Here is a 19,672-nt window from a genome sequence, read left to right on the forward strand (position 1 = left end):
TCAGTCAAAGCCCTCAAGGAAACAACCAAACCATGGCTTCTCCAACTTTTCAGCTAAAATTGCTCAACACCAGAAGAGGATTGAACATGGGCATGTAAAGGAATCAGCTCTTCTCAACAAGAGAAAGTTGGGGTGGAGGGGGGGGCTTTGTTTTATTCTGAAGCCTCCTATTTGGCTTTAAAGCTGATGTGAATTTTGTACTTAATACACTTGGGTTTGTACTAGTCTAAAAATTATATAACATGATTATATAACAGCATTTTTCTTTCCCAAAATATTCAGGCAAAACTGATACTGTATGAAGATGGCTAGGAAGTGCTATGGCCTCAGGAACCCCAGGGACCAGCACTGGCCTCAGCTACTATGGAGAAAACAGAGACCTCCCTGGTGGCACAGTGGATAAGAATCCATCTGCGAAGCAGGGGAGATGGGTTCGATCCTTGGTCTGGGAAGATTCCACACGTTGTGGAGCAACCACGCCCATGCTCCACAACTTTTGAGCCTGTGCTCTGGAGTCCACAAGCCGCAACTACTGGGCCTGTGAGCCACGGCTACTGGAGTCCTCCCGGCCTACAGGCCGTGCTCCACAAGAGAAGCCACTGCAGTGGGAAGCTCGCACATCGCAACAGAGCATCGCCTCTGCTCACCACAACTAGAGAGAGCTGGAGCTCAGCAACAAAGACCCAGTGCAACCAAAAGTAAATATGAATAAATGTACAGGAAGCATTTCAGGCCTATGGTTTCCTTTTCCCAGGCTCCTTTTCCCTCTCCCTTAGAGCATGGAGCTCTCTGAGAATTTGAGCTATGGCCTCTCTCCCCAGAAAACACAGAGAAGTGTGTGAACTTGACATTTGTCCTTATCTGCAAGGAGTTCAAAGACTGTCGAACATCCATGTTAAAAACTCTGCCTCAGTCTATCTCCCTAGGACCCCAGGCATCCCAACACCACTGTGATATAGAGAAACTGTTACCCAGGGAGTTGGACTCATTCCTCACAGAGAAGCGAAGGAGAGGGTTAGCGACACAGCCATCAGGAGGCGGTAAGGTGAGGGCAGCTGAGGCTCAGCAACATCCCCAAGGATGCTCACAATCCCAGCCCCCTGCAAGTCTTCAACTCGAGATCATTTGCCCAGAATGGCTAAATCAGAGGGCCCACCCAGGGGCCAGGGTCTGCCAGGCCCTCTGCTCTCCACCCTTCTCACCATGAACATCTCTCCTCTTTCTTTCTTCCCTTTGTTTGTTCCCACCCTCCTTCCTCTCCCCTTTCCTGACAGTCTTCTCCCCTTTTTCTCTTTCACTCTTCTCTGGCTCTTCCCCACTCTAGGAAACAGCACTACCAGATTCCAGGTAGGGACACAAGGAGCTCTTCAACCCTTGAGTTAGAGGTTGGGAAGCCCAGGGGCAGCAAGTTGGATGCGGTGACTTCAGAAGGTGCTCTCCAAGAGTCTCGCTCCCAAATCCCAGAAACCCGAGAATTCATGGGAAATCTATCACATTTTTGGAGAATGTCTGAGGAGCCATGAAGCCTTGGTGTTCCTCGATATTACTGATTCTATGTCCTTCCTCCAATGGCACTTTCTCCTTACCTTGTAGGATGGGGGCTCTGTGCCCGGGTTCTCGGCCTGCACGACAATGTAGGCGTGTAAAAAGTTGGAGGCAATCATGTCTGGGACAAACGGTGTGTTTTCTTCTTGGAAGATGATGGCCACAATGTCATTCCCAATGTGTCTCTTTCTCTGGAGCTAAACAAAAAGGTTTCCATTATTCTAAGCTAGTAAGAACATCCTGAAAACAGTACAGGTCTATATAGGAAATTCCTCATTATTCTATCTTTATACATAAACCCTGGAACATGGAGACCTCTCTCTCCAGGGATCTTTTTCTTTCAATCTTTAGAAGCCACTAAAAAGGAAAAAGATGAGAAAAATGCCTAGGTTGTCAGGATCAAACTCTACAGCATGTAGAGTTAGCCCTGACTCAGGACTCAGGGAAAATGGTTAAAAAGTGAGGCTGGGTTTTGCCCTCAGAGAGCTCACAATTGACCTGGGAGGTACACAAACACTGGTAGAGCTGCCTGAGAACACTAACAAAGGCACTAACAAAGCGATTTAGCAATTGCTAAATCAGTCACTACCCACAAAGTGCCTGATACTATGAGGGCAGAGAAGGGGGCAAAGTCAGAGGCCTAATGGTAATCTGAGAAGACTTCCTGGAAGAGGAGATTGGGAGAGAAGGGAGCACTTGATGGAAATGTGGATGCACGGGAAGGAGGGGCCAGAAGGGAGAATAACCAGGCTTAGAGAAATATGGGCAACCTGGCTTGGTGGAGTCAAGGGGGAGAGAAAAATCTCACCCCGATTTAGGATCCCAGCTTCTGCCAGGCGCTGTCACAGGAGATCTCAATCACCCAGCACCTACTGTGTGCCAGGAACCATGCTGGGCTGTTCACAGGCATGATTTCAAATATTGAGGCCCTCTGATATACCAAATCCTGGCTAGGTACTTATCTAGCTTTGTCCTTTTATTAAGCACCTACTGCATGCAAACTATGTTTCCCATTGAGCTTCCCACTTACTGAGCACCTGCTGTATACTGAGCCCTGGGCTGGGCACTTTTACAAATCGTCTCACTTATTCCACATACATCATCCTATTTCTTCAGATGAAAAATTAACATCTATTCAGTCCTTGCTGAGAGTCAAGATCTGTGCACGTCCCGCTTAACAGAGGAGACACTGCGAGCAAGACAGGCAGAGAAGAGCCCTCAGTCTTAGGCTGGGGCAAGGGGTGAGGGGGCCGTGAAGGAACAGAGCTGAAGGTGTAACACTAAGCAAAAACCTAGCTTGGATACAAAAGGAGTCTTGCTCCTATTTGCTTCCAGAACACTCAGCAGTTATTTCAGAGCCAAATCACAGCCTCCTTTGCCAATTTCCTTTCTTCCTAAGAAGCCAGGCACTATGTTTATAATACTACATCTGTGCTCCCTCCTGGGTTCCCTGCTCAGAAACAAAAGAGTCCGAGTCTGGTGAAAGGTCCAAGTCCCTTCCTTATCTGCCTAGAGATTAAAATGGTACAGAGGGTGGGATGGGGCAAACGGGGCCACAGCAGGGAGCAGCTACTGGTTTCAGGGCTCAGTGAGGAAGAAACGTAGGTCGGAAAGTCCCTGGCGGTCCAGGGGTTAGGACTCTGGGCTCTCTCTGCCAAGGGCCCGGGTTCCATCCCTGGTCAGGGAACTCAGATTCTGCATACCACAGGGCACAGCCAAAAGAAGTAAATAAATAAACAAAACTACTATTTCTCTATTTTACCATCAAAACAACTCCTCTTTAAAAAAAAAAAAAAATGATTTGCAGGGCAGGAATAGGGATGCAGATGCAGAAAGTGGACGTGTGGACCTATCATGGGAAGGAGAGGGTGGGCCAAACTGAGAGAGTAGCATTGGCATATACATGCTACCTCACATATAAACTCGATAACTAGCAGGAAGCTGCTGTATAGCACAGGGAGCTCAGCTCAGTGCTCTGTGATGACCTAGACGGGGGGGCTGGAGAGTGGGAGGTGGGAGGGAGGCGCTGAGAGAAGGGTCACATGTATACGTACGGCTGATTCGTGTTGTTGTACAGCAGAATGCTGTACTAACACAGCATTGTAAAGCAACTATCCTCCAATTAAAAATAACTTTTGAAAAAAGCTGGGAGAATATCTTTATGACTTGAGAAAAGGCAAATATTTCTTAGACAAGATACCAAAAGTGCATTAAATATTTAAAGCAGTATATTCAAAGCTACACATCATTAAATTTTAAAATGTTGCTCGTCAAAGAATATTTTTTTAAAAAAAAATCAATAAATCACAACCTGGAAAAAAGAATAATAAAAAATAAATAAAGTAACAAAACTAAAAAAAGAAAAGACCAGGTCCTCCCTGAGGACATACAACTGTCTGTGCAGCAAATGAGAGGGAAAGAGGGAACACACGTGGAGCCGCAGTCTCATCCAGGGTTTTCCAGTAAAGCAAAAGGCTGGATTCCTGCCCACGGCAGGTGCACTGAGAGGTGAGGCTGTGTGATTAGAAAAGCTGTAGCAGGGTGACGGGGTGTCTCGTGCAATAACCAGCGTTATATCTCTGGGCCAGAAGAGTGGGCAGTGAACAGCTATGAGGTAGGAAGTCTGCCACAAGCCAGGCATTGTACTGAGCCCTACAATCGGAACCCTATGTGATCTCCACCACTACCCTCTGACATTCTTGGTATAATCCCTATTTGACAGACGAGATGAATGAGACCACAAGGTTACCAGCTTGCCCTGAGTCACAAAGCCCTAAGGTGGCAGAGCTGGCTTCAAGCTGCCATGTGCAGACCCCATCATGTACTTTTTCACCACCACTCTCCACGATCAGGGCACCTGGGCTTTGCTCCCAACTCTGCCCCTATCACCTGGGCAATAGTCTTTTAACCACTGTTTCCCCATCAGTCACAGAGGGGTATCCAAGAACTCTGTCCCGCCTCCCATGCAGGCTGGTGACCTGCAGCCTCGGTGTGACAATGCAGGAGGACAGGTTTTGACAAGAGGAACAAAGTTGAACAGACAGGCCTCTGGATTATGAAAATGGGGAGAGGGGCCTCGGGCCCTGGGGGACACTAGCCTGAATCCAGGTTTTCACCTCGCACGCCCCGGGCTCCCAAAGCCATCCTGAACACAGTTACCTGCTGGGTGTCTCCCTCGGTAAACGGCAGCTTTGTGGAGACATGGAACATGATCTCCCTGTCCCGGAATACCGTGTACACTGATTCCACACCCGTCTGTCCATGGGTCACATCCAGGCCTCCTCGGAAACTGTCAGGGGAACAGGCAGGTGGCGGCAGGGAGAGAGAGAAAAGGGAAGTGGGCGACTTGGCATGGCCTTCCCTAAGGACACAGGGGCAGGAGAATGAATGGGAAGATATGGAAAAGCTGAGCGCAGAGAGATTACCATGTGGGGAAAGCCGATAACCCTCATCTGAGCAGATGAGCCCTGGTGTTCCAACGATAAATTACTATTTAGAAGACAAAGGCAGACCCTCCATTCCAAGCCTCGGCCATGTCCCTTCTACACCACGGGAAGATGGCGGTCCAGCCAGAGTTTCAGACAAATGCTGTCCCAGCTGCTAGGGGCCCCCAGCCTGGGCATAAGCCCTTCTCTCTGCAAGGGCAGTCCGCAGCCCTGAGCAAGGGCAGTCGGCCATCCTGATGGTGGTAAGCCCCACCTAGAGTATCCAGAGTCAGCAAGAAGAGGGGACAGACGCCTGACTTCTACCCAGTCAGTCCCAAAGTAGAGGGTCCCTTCCCCCGCCATGGCAACACCCAGCTGGGAGATATCCCAGGGGCTTCCTTCTCTGGCTACCTCCTCACAGGCAGGAAAGAAAAGTACTAAGGAACTGGGTGGGCTTCTAGGAGTTGCACCTTCTTCCTTTATAGAAACATGGCTGCTGGTCATGATCATATTCTTCAGCAAGGGGAGTGGGATACAGGTTCCTTTAAGAAAATGAAATAAAATAGACCCCAGACATCAAGTCCTCCCCAACCCCCATACATTGCAATTCAAGCTAGAAATGTGCTCAGCCCCACATGGAGGAAAGCACAGGAGGCCGGGAGCTAGGAGCTCCACAGGTTCTGGACCAGCTTCTGCCACAAAGTCAGCACACACCCTTGGGCACATCACTTAATTTCTCTAGGCCTCAGAAAATCAAAGGATAGGGTTATATGATCTCCAGAGTCCTTTGTGATTTTAATATATTTTATCTCATCAACTGCAAGATATAAAACTTTTTGACATTTTAACATCTCTGAAATCAAGATATATCTATTTTTTTTTTTTGATGTTTTATATATTTGCGGGGCCACTCTGTGCAGCCTCTGTGAAGCACAAGGACTTCCCTTGCAGCTCAGCTGGTAAAGAATCCACCTGCAATGCGGGAGACCTGGGTTCGATCTCTGGGTTGGGACGATCCCCTGGAGAAGGGAAAGGCTACCCATTCCAGTATTCTGGCCTGGAGAATTCCATTGACTGTATAGTCCATGGGGTCACAAAGAGTTGGACGTGACTGAGTGACTTTCACTTTCCCTGCAGCATACAGGATCTTAGTTCCCCAACCCTTGTCCCCTGGACTGAAAGCTCAGAATCTTAAGCACTGGACAAGCAGGGTAGTCCCAGGATATATCTTGTAAGGATAGCATCTTAGAGCCAATGGAAAGTGGTATAATAAGAACAATAATAATGACATCCAGTGCTTACTCCTTGCATGAAACTGGCTTAAGTGCTTCCTGTGCATTACCTATTTTAACTCTTCAACAAACCTGTAGGGTCAGTGCGATCTTTATCTCCCTTTTTATAGACAAGGAAATTGAGGTTTGCAGAGGTTAAGTCCTCTTAACCTCTTGTTCAAAGTCACAGAGCTAATAAGCGGCAGGGATGAGATTTTGAGCCATGTGTGACTGACTCTAGACAGCAGTGATGACCTTGAAGAGGAAGGAAGAGGGGAAAGGGGAAAAGGAGAAAGAAGAGGAGGAGAGAAGGGAGCAGAGGAAGGAGGTGATTACTGAACACCTGTGCCATGCCAGGCGCGGAGCTGGGTGCATTCACACGTTAGGAAATCCTGTTAAGGTGGCTGTTGAGGTGTAGAGATCTGAGGGTTTAGTCGTGCTCCAGCCACAAAGCAAAGAATAGGTTGGCCAGGTCTGAAGGTCCTCCCCAAATGTTGCCTTTGTCAAAGGAAATAAAGGGCTGAGCTTTCAAAGCAATTGCCCCAATATTCTCTCTGTCCACTTACAGAACCACAGGCTGTTGCACAGATTCCTGCCAGAAGGATTATGGTATTTGCACCCACTCTATTATCCACTTTTTTTGTATATTATCTAAAATGGTCACTTCCCACAACGCCCCCCCCGCCAAACTACACAGGACTCTCTTTCCAGAATGCCTAGCAGGTGAATGACCTGCTCATCTGGAATGGAAGGTGGATTCATTTAACTCTCAGTCTGAGCCAACTGTAATTAGGAAGGCAAGTCTCAAGTGGAATGATTTCATCATGCATCCCAAGGGCAAAAGTCAATGCCTTGATTCAGGTCATCTACCATTCAGGATTATCCCCTATACCACATGGAGAAGGAAACAGCAACCCACTCCATATTCTTGCTTGGAGAATCCCAAGGACAGAGGAGCCTGGTGGGCTACAGTCCATGGGGTCGCAAGAGTAGGACACGACTTAGCAACTAAACCACCACCCCCACCTGTACCACAAATTCCTTAGAGAGGCAATCAATGAATGTTGAGCACTTACAGAAAAGTAATCCCATGCTCCTTGTGTGTGTTTTTAACTCTCACACGCCCCCTCCCTGCTGAAACTCAGCTGTTAACTCTTACCCTTCCTCTAGGGCTTCATCAATGGGGCCAGAACCAACACTTGGCTAAAACTTACCCTTTAAAGTCCTGCAGCGTGATCGTGTCCCCTAGTAGTTCCAAGAATTCCTTGAAAGCTGGGCTCTCTTCATTGTTCCCAAACAGCTCCTCCTCCAGGGTCTGAAAGAGAAACAGGATCAGGGACAAGAGTTAAGGAAAAAAAAAAAAGGCTTACTGGTGCCGCCAAGGGAGGGAATGTGGTTGTCCGGATACCTGGTCCCCTTCTTCCTTTCCCCATTCTGCACAGTCACCATCCTGTGGCTCTGTCATCCTCAGGAGGAAGGACTAATGGGCTCACTCAACAGAGCTGGATTTGCGGGGGGAGGGGTGATTAATGAAGATTTCTATTTGAACAAGAGCTACTACTCACTGATCACTTTAAAAAGAAAAAGGCATCACCAGTATTCAGACACCTTGATTTTTTAAAAGCTTCCAAAGTTTAATGGATAATACATTTTCCCAAGCCTATGGATATATAACTTCCAATCTAGTTAGCCATAATTTCATTGCACACTAGACAATAATATTAATATGTGACTTTTTTAAGTACTTGAGAATTTACAAAATAATTTCACCATTGTGTCTTTACAACAACACTGTGTTGTAGGTACAGAAAATAAATTGAGTCTCAAAGGAATAATTAAAAGGACAAAGCTGAAGGAAAGCGTTCTTAGACTTGATACCATAAACCAATCCAAAACTGAAAAATTCATAATAGGACTTCTGACAAAGGATTTGTATCGAAAATATACAAAGAACTCTCAAAACTCAATAGTAATCAAAACCACAGTGAGATAGCACTTCACACTATAATCAAAAAGAAAGGCAACAAGAAGTGTTGGTGAGGATATGGAAAAATCAAAACCCTCATACACTGCTGGTGGGAATGTAAAATGGTGCCATTTCTTTGGAAAATAGTCTGGCAGTTACTCAAAAAACTAAACATGGAGTTGCCATATGACCAGCAATTCCACTCCTAAGAATATACCCAAGAGGCATGAAAACAACAGTTCATACAAAAAAAAAGCTTGCATACAAATGTTAATAATAGTATTATTCAAAATAGTCCCAGAGTGGAAGCAACCCCAATGTCCATCAACTGATAAACAGATAAGCAAAATGTGGTGAAAGTGACAGTCACTCAGCTGTGTCCGATTCTTCTTGACCGCATGGACTGTAGCCTTCCAGGCTCCTCTGTCCATGGGATTCTCCAGGCAAGAACACTGGAGTGGGTAGGCAACCCCTTCTCCAGGGGGATCTTCCCAACCCAGGGATCAAATCCATGTCTCTCTGCATTGCAGAGTCTTTACCATCTGAGCTACCAGGGAAGCTAAAATGTGGTATATCCATACAATGGAATACAATTCAGCCATAAAAAAAGAATAAAGTACTGATTCATTGAACAACATGAATGAACCTTGAAAGCATTATGCTAAGTAAAAGAACTGACATCAAAGGCCACATATTATGATTCCATTTATGTGAAATATCCAGCAAATCCACAGAGACAGTAGAAATAGATATGTGGCTGACAGGAGCTACAGAGAATGGGGATGATGGAAGCGACTATTATGCATGGAGTTTCTTTTAGGGGTGATGAAACTTTTCTGTAGTTAGTGGTAATAACTGCACAATTCTGTGAATATACTACAAACCACTGAATTGTGCACTTTATTGAGATATAAGTCACATGCTGTTGTGAATTGGTATGGTATGTCAGTTATACCTCAATAAAGCTGTTATTTAAAAATTTTAAACTCAACAGTAAAAAAAAAAAATCCAATTAGGAAATGGTCAAAGGACATGAACAGCCATTTCACTGAAGAGGATGTACAGATGGCAAATACGATGTTCAAATGAGAAAAGATGTTCACTGTTATTAGCCATTGTGTGTGTGCTTAGTTGCTCAGGGTGTCCAGCTCTTTGCGAGCCCACAGACTGTAGCCCACCAGGCTCCTCCATCCATGGGACTTCCCAGGCAAGAAAACTGGAGTCAGTCGCCATTTCCTCCTCCAGGGGATCTTCCTGACCCAGAGACCAAACCCATGTCTCCAGCACCGCAGGCAGATTCCTTACCCACTGAGCCATCAGGGAAGCCCCATCGTTAGCCATTAGAGAGGAGCAAATTAAAACCATTACGAGATCTCACCACACATCTACTGGAATGGCTAAAATGAAAAATAGTAGCAGCACCAAATGCTGGCAAGGATGTAGAGAAAATGGATCACTCACACATTGCTGGTAGGAATGTAAAATGGAACAACCATGCTAGAAAACAGCTTGGTAGTTTCTTATAAAACTAAACATATAATCACCACACACTCAGGCAATTGTCTTCCTAAATATTTATCCTAGAGAAATGAAAACTTCTGCTCACATAAAAAACTGTATACAAATGTTCACAGTAGCTTTATTCATAATAGCCCCAAACTGAAAACAACCCAGCTGTCTGTCCCTCAGTGGGTGAATGGTTACACAGATTGTGGTTGTTGTTTAGTTGCTAAGTCATGTCCAGCTCTTTTGTGAACCCATGGACTGTAGCCCACCAGGCTCCTCTGTCCATGGGATTTCAAAGGCAAGAATATTGGAGCGGGTTGCCGTTTCCTCCTCCAGGGGATCTTCCCGACCCAGGGATTGAACCCTTGTCTCCTGCACTGGTAGGAGAATTCTTTACCACTGAGCCACCTGGGAAGTACGGTATAGGTGCAATTAAAAAAAACAGAAGAGTAAACTGATATGATCTTGGATATGGTTTGTAATTGCCTAAAGTTTGAGAAACAATGCTCTCTAGCAGGGGCCAGCAGACTATGTCCCAAGGTGCCAAGTCTGGCCTGCTGCCTGTTTTATAAATAAAGTTTTATTGGAACACAGCCAGGCCAATTCGTTTAATATTGTCTGTGGCTCCTTCAGAGGTAGGGTTGAATAGTTGCAACACAAACAATATAGCCCGAGAAGTCTAAAATATTTACTGGCTGGCCCTTTACAGAAAATGTTTCCCAATGCCTGATCTATCACAACTCGAGCCCAATATGCTGGCTGCCTCAGGTCAGGAAGCTAGGGTTCAGTAGAATAACCACTTCCAGACAATGTACATCTTCTCCTGAAAAAAAAAAAAAAAAAATCTAGCTTATGCTCTGGGGTGTGTACCTCTCTCAAGGATTTAACTCTGTCTGGGATTACTGTCTTTATTTTTGTATTGGCCTTGAGCTTGATCATGCACTCAGGGAAGGGTTCCTAGTCATTGCTGTATCCGCCACAGTGCTTAGCAAAGTGCCTGACAAACAGAGAGTCAGATGGGGCTTATTTATATCCTAGGGTCAGCATAGGGCTTTCACACAACAAATGTTCATATTAATCCCTCCTAATGTAGGTCTGCAAAACAACAATCCATGTTTTCTAAGAAAAGACTTTTATCTGCCCTTGCGCCCACTCCTTGCCTCAGTTATGTCAGGTACGTAACCAACATGCAGACTCCGTCAGATTCCTTCTCTGAGGTGGATGGTTAATGTTCAGTAATTATCATTTTGCTGGAACATTGGACTGTAATCACCTTATGAGATCTGCGTTGGTAAATTTCACAAGCAAAGAACTTTAATTAGTGGGACTGTATTATCAGAGCTGTACAAAATAAAAATGCAATATGCGAAAATAATTAGAGCAGCTACTTGAATAATTCTCTTACATTATAAGATTCATCTGTGTTGGTCTTTCAGCTCCTCAAGCCTTCATTAATTAGAGTGTTTTTAAGCAAACACATGCCTCTTGTGGTCTAATATCTTCAGACAAGGAAGTCAGCTATCATCCAGATGAGAAAGATGTTGTCACGCAAAAGAGATGACAGAGGTAATACTGAAAAATACTACTGACCTACCATCAGGAGGGCCAAAACTTTTATTCATTCATTCATTCATTCAGATAACAAAAAATTGAGTGTATTTCTATAAAGTCACCACCATGCTAGGCTCTTGGATGATACGAAGATGAAATGGATGTGGAAATTAATGAAGGCTTGAGGAGCTGAAAGACCAACACAGATGAATCTTATAATGTAAGGGAATTATTCAAGTAGCTGCTCTAATTATTTTCACATATTGCATTTTTACTTTGTACAGCTCTGATAATACAGTCCCACAGACGAGGAAATAGTGGTATGTTCAGCCGACCACTTCTCAGGATGTTAATAAATGTTCATGGTAGGAAAGATGGGAAGTTTGTGGTCAAATGAGTATGGGAAATACTGAGTTCAACAAACTTATAAAGAGTTATCTACTTTGAGGGTTCTCAGAATCTTTAAAACGTTCCCACACAACTGATCACTCCCCACCGGAACTCATTTGTTCACCGGACTAGTGTCCCATGGAACACACTTTGAGAAACACCTTTCTGGTCAACTAGGGTCTCACGGAACACATTTTGAGAAACACCATTCTGGTCAACTAGGGTCTCACGGAACACACTTTGAGAAATACCATTCTGGTCAACTGACTCCAAAGCAGCACATGAAGCACCCCAAGAGACAGAGAAGGATGAGCAGTGTGTACCGGTAAAAATTTTAACAACTTGCTCTCTAAAGAGAGAAAAAAACAGAAGCTCTGGTGTTTGCCCATTTCCATGGTATGAATACTTTCATCGTGGCTTACTGGAAGCCACCAACACGACATCAGTGAACACAGACCTGGGCAGACAGCACACACTCAATGCCAGGACACTACTCACATCTGGGGAGCAAAAGCGAATTCCCAGCAGGGAAAGTGGTGGGCAGAAAGAAAGCAGCCTTCACTAACCCATTCCCCTCCACCCTGTCTGATTTTTCTTGTGACCAACAGCCCATTGTTAAACACAAGCAGAAGTAAGCCAGGAAAAACTAGAATTCACTAAATGAAAAACTATATCGTGGTTTCAAGGATGTGCAAGCCTTTTTGAGAGCAGCAGCCTACCTTGAAGACTCTGACACCTCCAGTCTAATTCTTATGTGGACAGGATGGTTGTACTCACAATGTTTAAGAACATAATCCTCTTGTGTGTGGGGAATGGGAAAACAAATGTCCCCAGGGAGAAAGCACAGGCTCGAGTGATGTGGATTCGTGATGCTTACCTGCCTGGCTTTCTGATAAATGACCCCGAATTTGAATGTGTTGTTGACGTCATGCTCGTCGTAGGACACAATCATTTGGGAGGCCTGGAAAACGAGGGAATAAAAGAAATTAGATTATTAACCTGGAGGCAGAGTCAGGAGGCAGGTGGAAGGGGAAGTACCCGTTTCAGTGGAGGACGGGCCCCGGTTGATATGAGATGTCCACACATGGAGGAAGAGAAGAGATGAAGTCAGTTCACAGTTACGATGCAGCTCCGAAGGTCTCAGCTAGCTTCCAGCCCCTGGGCTTCCCCCAGTGATGAAACCTCTGGGTCACCCATTCCATTTCCATTTAGATCTGTCAGCCAATGCCTGTGCACACAGAGAGTTCACCAGAACACAGGGAACTGACTTGACCCCAGTGTTTTTATCTGGGGAGTAAAAAGTGAAGCTGGGACCCCAAAACCATAGTCATCAAGGACGATGCTAGCTCCAATTTCACCTCTAATCAGCAGTGTGACTGTTTTTTTTTTTTTCTGGCCGTGCTGGATCTTTGCTGCTGTGCACGGACGTTCTCTAGTTGAGGCAAGCGAGGCTACTCTTAATTGTGGTGCATGGGCTTCTCATTGCGGCAGCCTCTCTTGTTGCAGAGCATGGGCTCCAGAGCATGCAGTCTTTCGTAGTTGTGGTACACGAGCTTAGCTGCTCTACAGCACATGGGATCTTCCTGCACTAGGGATCAAACAGGGATCGAACCCATGGCCCCTGCACTGGCAGGCAGATTCTTAATCACTGGACCACCAGGGAAGTCCAGCAGAGAGATTTTCAGCAAGGCGCTGTTCCTGTCCAGACTTCAATCCCCCTTACCCGTAAAATGAGAGATCTCTAAGGAGGAACATACCCTAATTCAATATGCAAAGAAAAAACAAACAAAAAATCTGGACCATTGGTTCCATCTAATTGTCTCTTGTGTTTCAAAGGGTTGGTCAGAAACACTAATCTCGCATTTTCAGTCCACTGCTTTCACCTGTGCAGCTTTGATTAAACCACTTAACTTCCTTGGGCTTCAGTTTCCTCATCTGTTCAATGAAGACATGTGGCTGTGAAGATTCAGGGAAATGGGGCACACGAAGTGCAGAGCACACAGTGGCTATTATCATCAACATCTAGGTAAACCCTCTAGAAAGATCAGAGCTGGACCAGATTGCTAGGAAAGAGAAGACTTAGTGGCTATTCTCTGCAGTAAAAAGGAAGGATTCGACCACATGAGATGCTATGGGAAGAACAAGCCAGGCAGGACTTGTTGGCCTGAGTACGTGACCCATGTCAGCTGTCACCCCTGACATCTCTGTGGCTCTCAGCTGCCTGATGAAATGGACACTTCTCAGCTTCACCTGTAAGATCAGCACTGCCTGACCCCAGAGGGCACCCCCCGACTCCCGCCTTGGGATGAGTCAAAGGCTCGGAGCAGTTGCCCTGCCCGGGAAGAGGCACTGAGCCATGGACACCCTCCAAGGAACATTCTAAACTCTGTGAACTGTAAAAACATGCACGCATCTCAGCCAGATGAACATCCCAGCCGGACGAAGCAATCCTTCCAATCTAGAAAACATGAAAATACAGCTGCTCTTCCATTATTCCCAGAACCGGAGGCTTTACAAGCCACAGAGAGAACACTACCAAAATGAGAGTCATTGGTGGCTGTGATTTGACAACAAAAATTGCCAAATTTGTAGTGAAGTTAGGATTTTATGATGGAGTTTTGATGTTTGGTTAAACCTCAGTAATTCAGCTTTAATTACAAAGGGGAGGGCAGTCTGAGTGATAGAAAATGTTTGGTGGAGCGCAGCATATTACTGGGAAGCGCCATCTTACAGAAGGACTCTGGCACATTCTCCCCATAAGAGAAGATTCTGCCATTAACTCTGCCACTGCACGGGGAGAAATAGTGTGTCAAGCACAATCGTGAAGATCTCAGGTGTTGATTCTAGGGGCTTGGGGTGTCCCAGCCAGGACAGGGTCCCTCTTCAGACACAACCCCACCAGACGTTTCACCTCCTGGTTCCTGGTTGTCAGAACTGGGACTCAGGAGGACTGACCAGCCCCAGCCAGCCTCAGCTGGCCCACAGTGGACGCTTGGGAGCACCAACCAGCTTGCACGATCTCTGCCTATGCCCTGTGGGCACACAAAGCCCTGGGTCTCTTCCTATAGCCAATTTTTTTTTCATTTAAAACAAAAATTGTATTTTTATTTTTTGGCAGTGCTGTGCGGCATGCGAGATCTTAGTTCCCTAACCAGGGATCAAACTCATGCCCCCTGCATTGGAATTTTGAAGTCTTAACCACTGGACCACCAAGGAAATCCCTCGATAACCGATTTAAAGCAATTCACTGTCCATGTGTGATTTAGGTCCTTTCATGCCAAGCTGTTCTTGAGTGAGCTTATGAGTTCGTTTTGTTAGCACTGCTCTCCTCCCCACCTGCAGCCCCACATCAGAACTGGGGTCAAGATCAGGCCAATCCTAAAGAAGCTGTTAACAGAGGACCAGGCGAGTCGATTAACTAGAGCCCGGTGGAAGAGGCCTAGCTTGTGAGGCCTCAGAACTGCAGTAATGTCGGCAATGGGGAGCCAAGGTCTGGCCTTGTATTTCTTAGTGGGGTTCTGCCTTCTGCTTGCTCCCCGACTCCATGCTTATGGCTGACCAGGTCTGCAGCAGCCCCCCACCTAGAGACAGAATCACTCCCCAGCCCAGCACCAGCCTTGGGTAGTTCAATCAGGGTGAGACAGAGAAACTGCTACCCATCTGCTGTCTCCACGAAGCTGGGGATCGATTGATGCAGGCCGGAGCCCCAGGCGTGGCTGAGGATGGGTTTCCAGCAGATCCGTTGTGAAGGGGTGGGCAGGGTGAGGGGGAGGCATGCAGGTTTGTCATGGAGACCCCACAAAAACCCCCAAGATGCAAAGAACTTCCCACAGAGCCACAGGCATGCAAATCCAAGCCAAGCAGCAGGGCCTGAGTCAGGGGGAAGGGGAAGGTCCTCACCTTGGGGTACAGGACAGGGTTGAATTTCAGCCCCACTGCGTCATCACAGAAAGCCTGAGAGGGGAGAGAGAAACACACAACTCAGGGGCCACGTCCACGGAGCGCACCTGGGCTGCCCTGCCCACCAAAAGAAAGAGCATGAGGCCAAGACCTGCAGGGCCTGGAGGTCTGGGGTCAGATGCTGGGCACTGCTGGGCACTCGTGTGTGGTCAGAAAAGTCAAGAGACCTTCCTGGTGTTTCCCACTGAAGTGAGGCCACCACAGGTATCCAGCACAGTTTTGCCTGGCCTTCCCACTCCCAGAGTGTGGGTCCAACCCAACGCAGCTGATCATCCTTCTTGCCCCTCTTTTCTGACTCAGTTCCCTGCATCCCAGAGAAGGCACCCAGGCCCCTCCACCCACTGATGGCTCCTTACCTAAGAGGCTCCTCTGTCTGGATCAACAGCCTGACCATCCCTCAACCCCAGCCATCCTCTGCTATGAGGGCTCCCAGCTGCCTCCTCCCCTCCATCCTCCTCTGAAGCCCCACCCTACTCTCCATATCCAGGCCTGTCTCTCCATTTCTCTAGTCTGCTGAACTAGCTGCGAACTTGGGGTAAGAACCTGGGATAAGAGCAGCCTGTTCCCTGAGCAGCCTCAGCAGTGAGGATGAGATGGAGTAGGGATTTGGGGGTATCCACCAACAGCTCCCCCACCCCGTGCATGCAGTCAAGGGTCCAAGAGGACAGTGGCTCCTCCTTCCCAAAGACAGCACCCACCCAGGACAAGCCTGTGCCCCCAAGGCCCGGCTAAAAGAGGAAGCCACCTCCTCTTGGTGCCAGCTTTTACCTTTGCAATCTGAGGAACACTGGGCAACTTGCTCAGTCCGGCCAAGGGAATCCGCTCGTGCACCGTCTTCACTTTGGACCTACACACGTCCAAGAGATGAGAAGGGGTGAAGATCACCTTTCACGAGATGGATGAGGATAAGAAAGGGGAGTCCACAGAAATGGAGTCAACGAGGAAGGTGGCTGAGGTCACAACAGGCCACAAAGCAGGTACCTGATTCATGTCACCCCTGGGTCAGACCTGCCTGATGCCACCCGAGCCAGGCATTGGGTGCCCCCAACTTAAATGGGAAAACAGAATCCTACTTAGGGACCCCACGGGAAATGGATACTCAGAGAACCTGCTGGGTACAGCTGACTGCAACTGAAACAGGAAATGCAAATAGTCACCTTCAAATTCAACATTATTTTTTTGCTTCTTGGTGGGTTTTTTGTGTTCTCCAAAAGAAGTGGGCAGAGCTTCTGGATATATTCGGGTCTGACATGCAATTAAACCTTAAGAAAAGAAAATCTAATATTTGAAAATCTGGACTTACTCAAAATATAAATGGGATGGGAGTTGCTCTATAAAGAGATTCACCATAAGATTCTAAATTTAGCCCATTCCCCTGATTCATTCAGCACATTATGAAAGTGTTGAATTCTACCGAATGCTTTTCTGCATCTGCTGAGATCATCATATGGTTTTTAATCTGTTAACCTGGTGGATTACATTTCTGTTGAGCTATCTTTTCATTTCCTGGGTAAAACTCCACTTGCTTATGCTGTATTATTTTTTCCATATCCTCCTGAATTTAACTTGTTGATATTTCATTTAGAGTTTCATACCTACGTTCAGTAGCAACACTGGCCTATTTTATTTTCTTGTGCTTCCCTTGTCAAGTTTCAATATCAAGCCTCAAAAAATTGCTAGGAAGCATCTCATCCTTTGAAATAGTTTGTATACCATAGGAATTTTCTGTCCCTTAAAGGTTTGCTAAAATCTGTCTGTGAAATCTCTGGGCCTGCTCTTTTTCATTTGGAGGATACTGTTGGCTACCAGTTAGGTTCTTTAACGGTGAACGTTAAGGTCTTCTACTCTTCACTGAGTCAATTTTGGTAATTTATGTTTTATTCTATAAAATTATCCATCAAATGCATTAATATAAAGTTGGTTTTGGTGTTATCTTAAGACTTCATTTCTATTTGTAGTTGTATCCCTTCCTTCACTGCAGAAATAGTATCTGTTGGTATCTTTTCTGTTTTCATTATCAGCCCTTGCTGGGGATTTAGTTTATTAATCTTTTCAAAGAGATAGCTTTTAATTTTACTATCTCTATTCTTTTTTTTTTTTTTTTGCTTTCTACTTCACTAGCTTATGCTTGCCTTTTTTCTTTCCTTCTATCTTCTTTGGTTTCTGCTTTGCCTAAAGCTATGACAAACCTAGATAGTGTATTTAAAAGCAGAGACAACACTTTGCTGACAAAGGTCCGTAGAGTCAAAGTTATGGTTGTTTTTTTCCAGTAGTCATGTATGGATGTGAGAGTTGGACCATAAAGAAGGCTGGGCACCAAATAACTGATGCTTTCAAATTGTGGTGCTGGAGATGACTCTTGAGAGTCGCTTAGAGATCAAACCAGTCAATCCTAAAGAAAGTCAACTCTGAATTTTCATTGGAGGGACTGATGCTGAAGCTAAAGCTCCAATATTTTGGGCACCTGATGCCAAGAGCTGACTCATTGGAAAAGACCCTGATGCTGGGAAAGAATGAAGGCAAAAGGAGAAGGGGGAGGCAGAGGATGAAACAGTTAGATAGCATCACTGACTCTATAGATAGCGGAGGATAGGGGAGCCTGGCATGCTGCAGTCGATGGGATCGCAAAGAGTGGGGTACAACTTAGCAACTGAACAACAACATTCTTTTTCTAACATCCCAACCTGCATGCTTACACACTGAATCTTTCTTCTTTTTTACAAATGCATTTAAAACTATACATCTCTCCCTAAGTACCACTTTAGCTGCATCCCACACGTTGATGGTGGTATTTTCACTGCCACTTAGTTCTAAATATTTTGTCAGTTCTTTTGTGATTTCCCCTTCAGCACATGAGTTATTTAAAAGGGTTTTCTTTGTTTTTTGTTTTTTTTTTTTTTTACCATTCCAAATGTAAGAGTTTTATCTTTCAGTATTTTAATTGCTGACTTCTAATTTAATTTTTGTATATTCTGGGAATATAACCTATTACATTAGTTAGAAAGTCACTCAGTCATGTCCAACTCTTTGCAACTTCGTGGTCTATACAGTCTATGGAATTCTCTAGGCCAGAATACTGGCGTGGGTAGCCTTTCCCTTCTCTAGGGGATATTCCCATTCAAGGGATCGAACCCACATCTCCCGCATCACGGCGGATTCTTTACCAGCTGAGCCACAAGAGAAGCCCCCATATATATTTATTATTTGAAATTTGCTAACTTGATTCATGGACTGTTTTTTCATGTTCACGTGAGCTTGAAAAGAATGTATCTTTTTTTTCTTTTGTTGAGTTCAGGAATGTATGTTAGAAGATCAAATTTGTTAACTGTGTTGTTCCAATCTATATCCTCACAATTTTTGTGTCTGCTTGGTCCATTGGTATCTAAGAGGCGTTCCTGAAATCTCCAACTGTAGCTGAGGGTTTGTCTACTCACATTCCTATCAGCATTTGCCTCTTTAAACTCAAGACTATGTTACTAAGTACAAGTTCATGACTGTTAGACTTTCCAGGTGGACTTCTTTTGATCATCATGTAGGCTGAGGCCTCTGAGGGGTCCAGTAAAGAGCATCTTTCCTGGCCCAAGTTATGAACAAAATCAGAAAAGAAAAAAAAAAAAAAGAAATTAAAAGTAAGGCAGCTGGGGACTTTGCTGGTAGTTCAGTGGTTAAGACTCTGCACTCCCATTGCAAAGGGCTCGGGTTAGAGATCTAAGATCCCACACACCACACTGCATGGCCAAAAAAATTAAAAAGTAAGGCAGTTGGAAATGAAAAGGACTCCTTTGGTACTGATAAAGGTGAAGAGGAAGCACAGTAGCTTAGCGTGAAGGTGAAATGGATGTTTAAACTAAACCCCAGAGTTATCCACCAGTCACAGACAGTGCGGGACAGGGACAAGCCTCCTCTCCTGGGGTCTGCTCAGCTAAGACTACAATACAGGGAGCAGAGGGACTACCCCAAGGGCAGATAGCTTCAAGAGCGAAAGGGAAAAGGATACAGCTACTACAGCAAGTCCTTGCTGCAAATTTACCTACCAAGAGGGTGGAGAGAGCCAGGAG

General features: G+C 45.6%; 1 protein-coding gene across 2 annotated transcripts in view; it reads right to left on the minus strand.

The window, feature by feature from the left end:
• The window catches only part of RAP1GAP2 (RAP1 GTPase activating protein 2), a 188,161-nt gene that overhangs the window by 30,313 nt on the left and 138,176 nt on the right, over positions 1–19,672 (minus strand). For both annotated transcript variants that reach the window (XM_040243759.1, XM_040243758.1), the window contains 6 exons: positions 16,383–16,461; positions 15,555–15,608; positions 12,532–12,615; positions 7,456–7,556; positions 4,705–4,834; positions 1,587–1,742 (listed from right to left, as the gene is read on the minus strand). In XM_040243759.1, coding sequence (XP_040099693.1) covers positions 1,587–1,742; positions 4,705–4,834; positions 7,456–7,556; positions 12,532–12,615; positions 15,555–15,608; positions 16,383–16,461 — 604 coding nt within the window. The remainder of the gene's footprint in view (positions 1–1,586; positions 1,743–4,704; positions 4,835–7,455; positions 7,557–12,531; positions 12,616–15,554; positions 15,609–16,382; positions 16,462–19,672) is intronic.

This window comes from Oryx dammah, unplaced genomic scaffold (assembly GCF_014754425.2).
Source record: "Oryx dammah isolate SB20612 unplaced genomic scaffold, SCBI_Odam_1.1 HiC_scaffold_8, whole genome shotgun sequence".
In the NCBI taxonomy this organism is placed as follows: Eukaryota; Metazoa; Chordata; class Mammalia; order Artiodactyla; family Bovidae; genus Oryx; species Oryx dammah.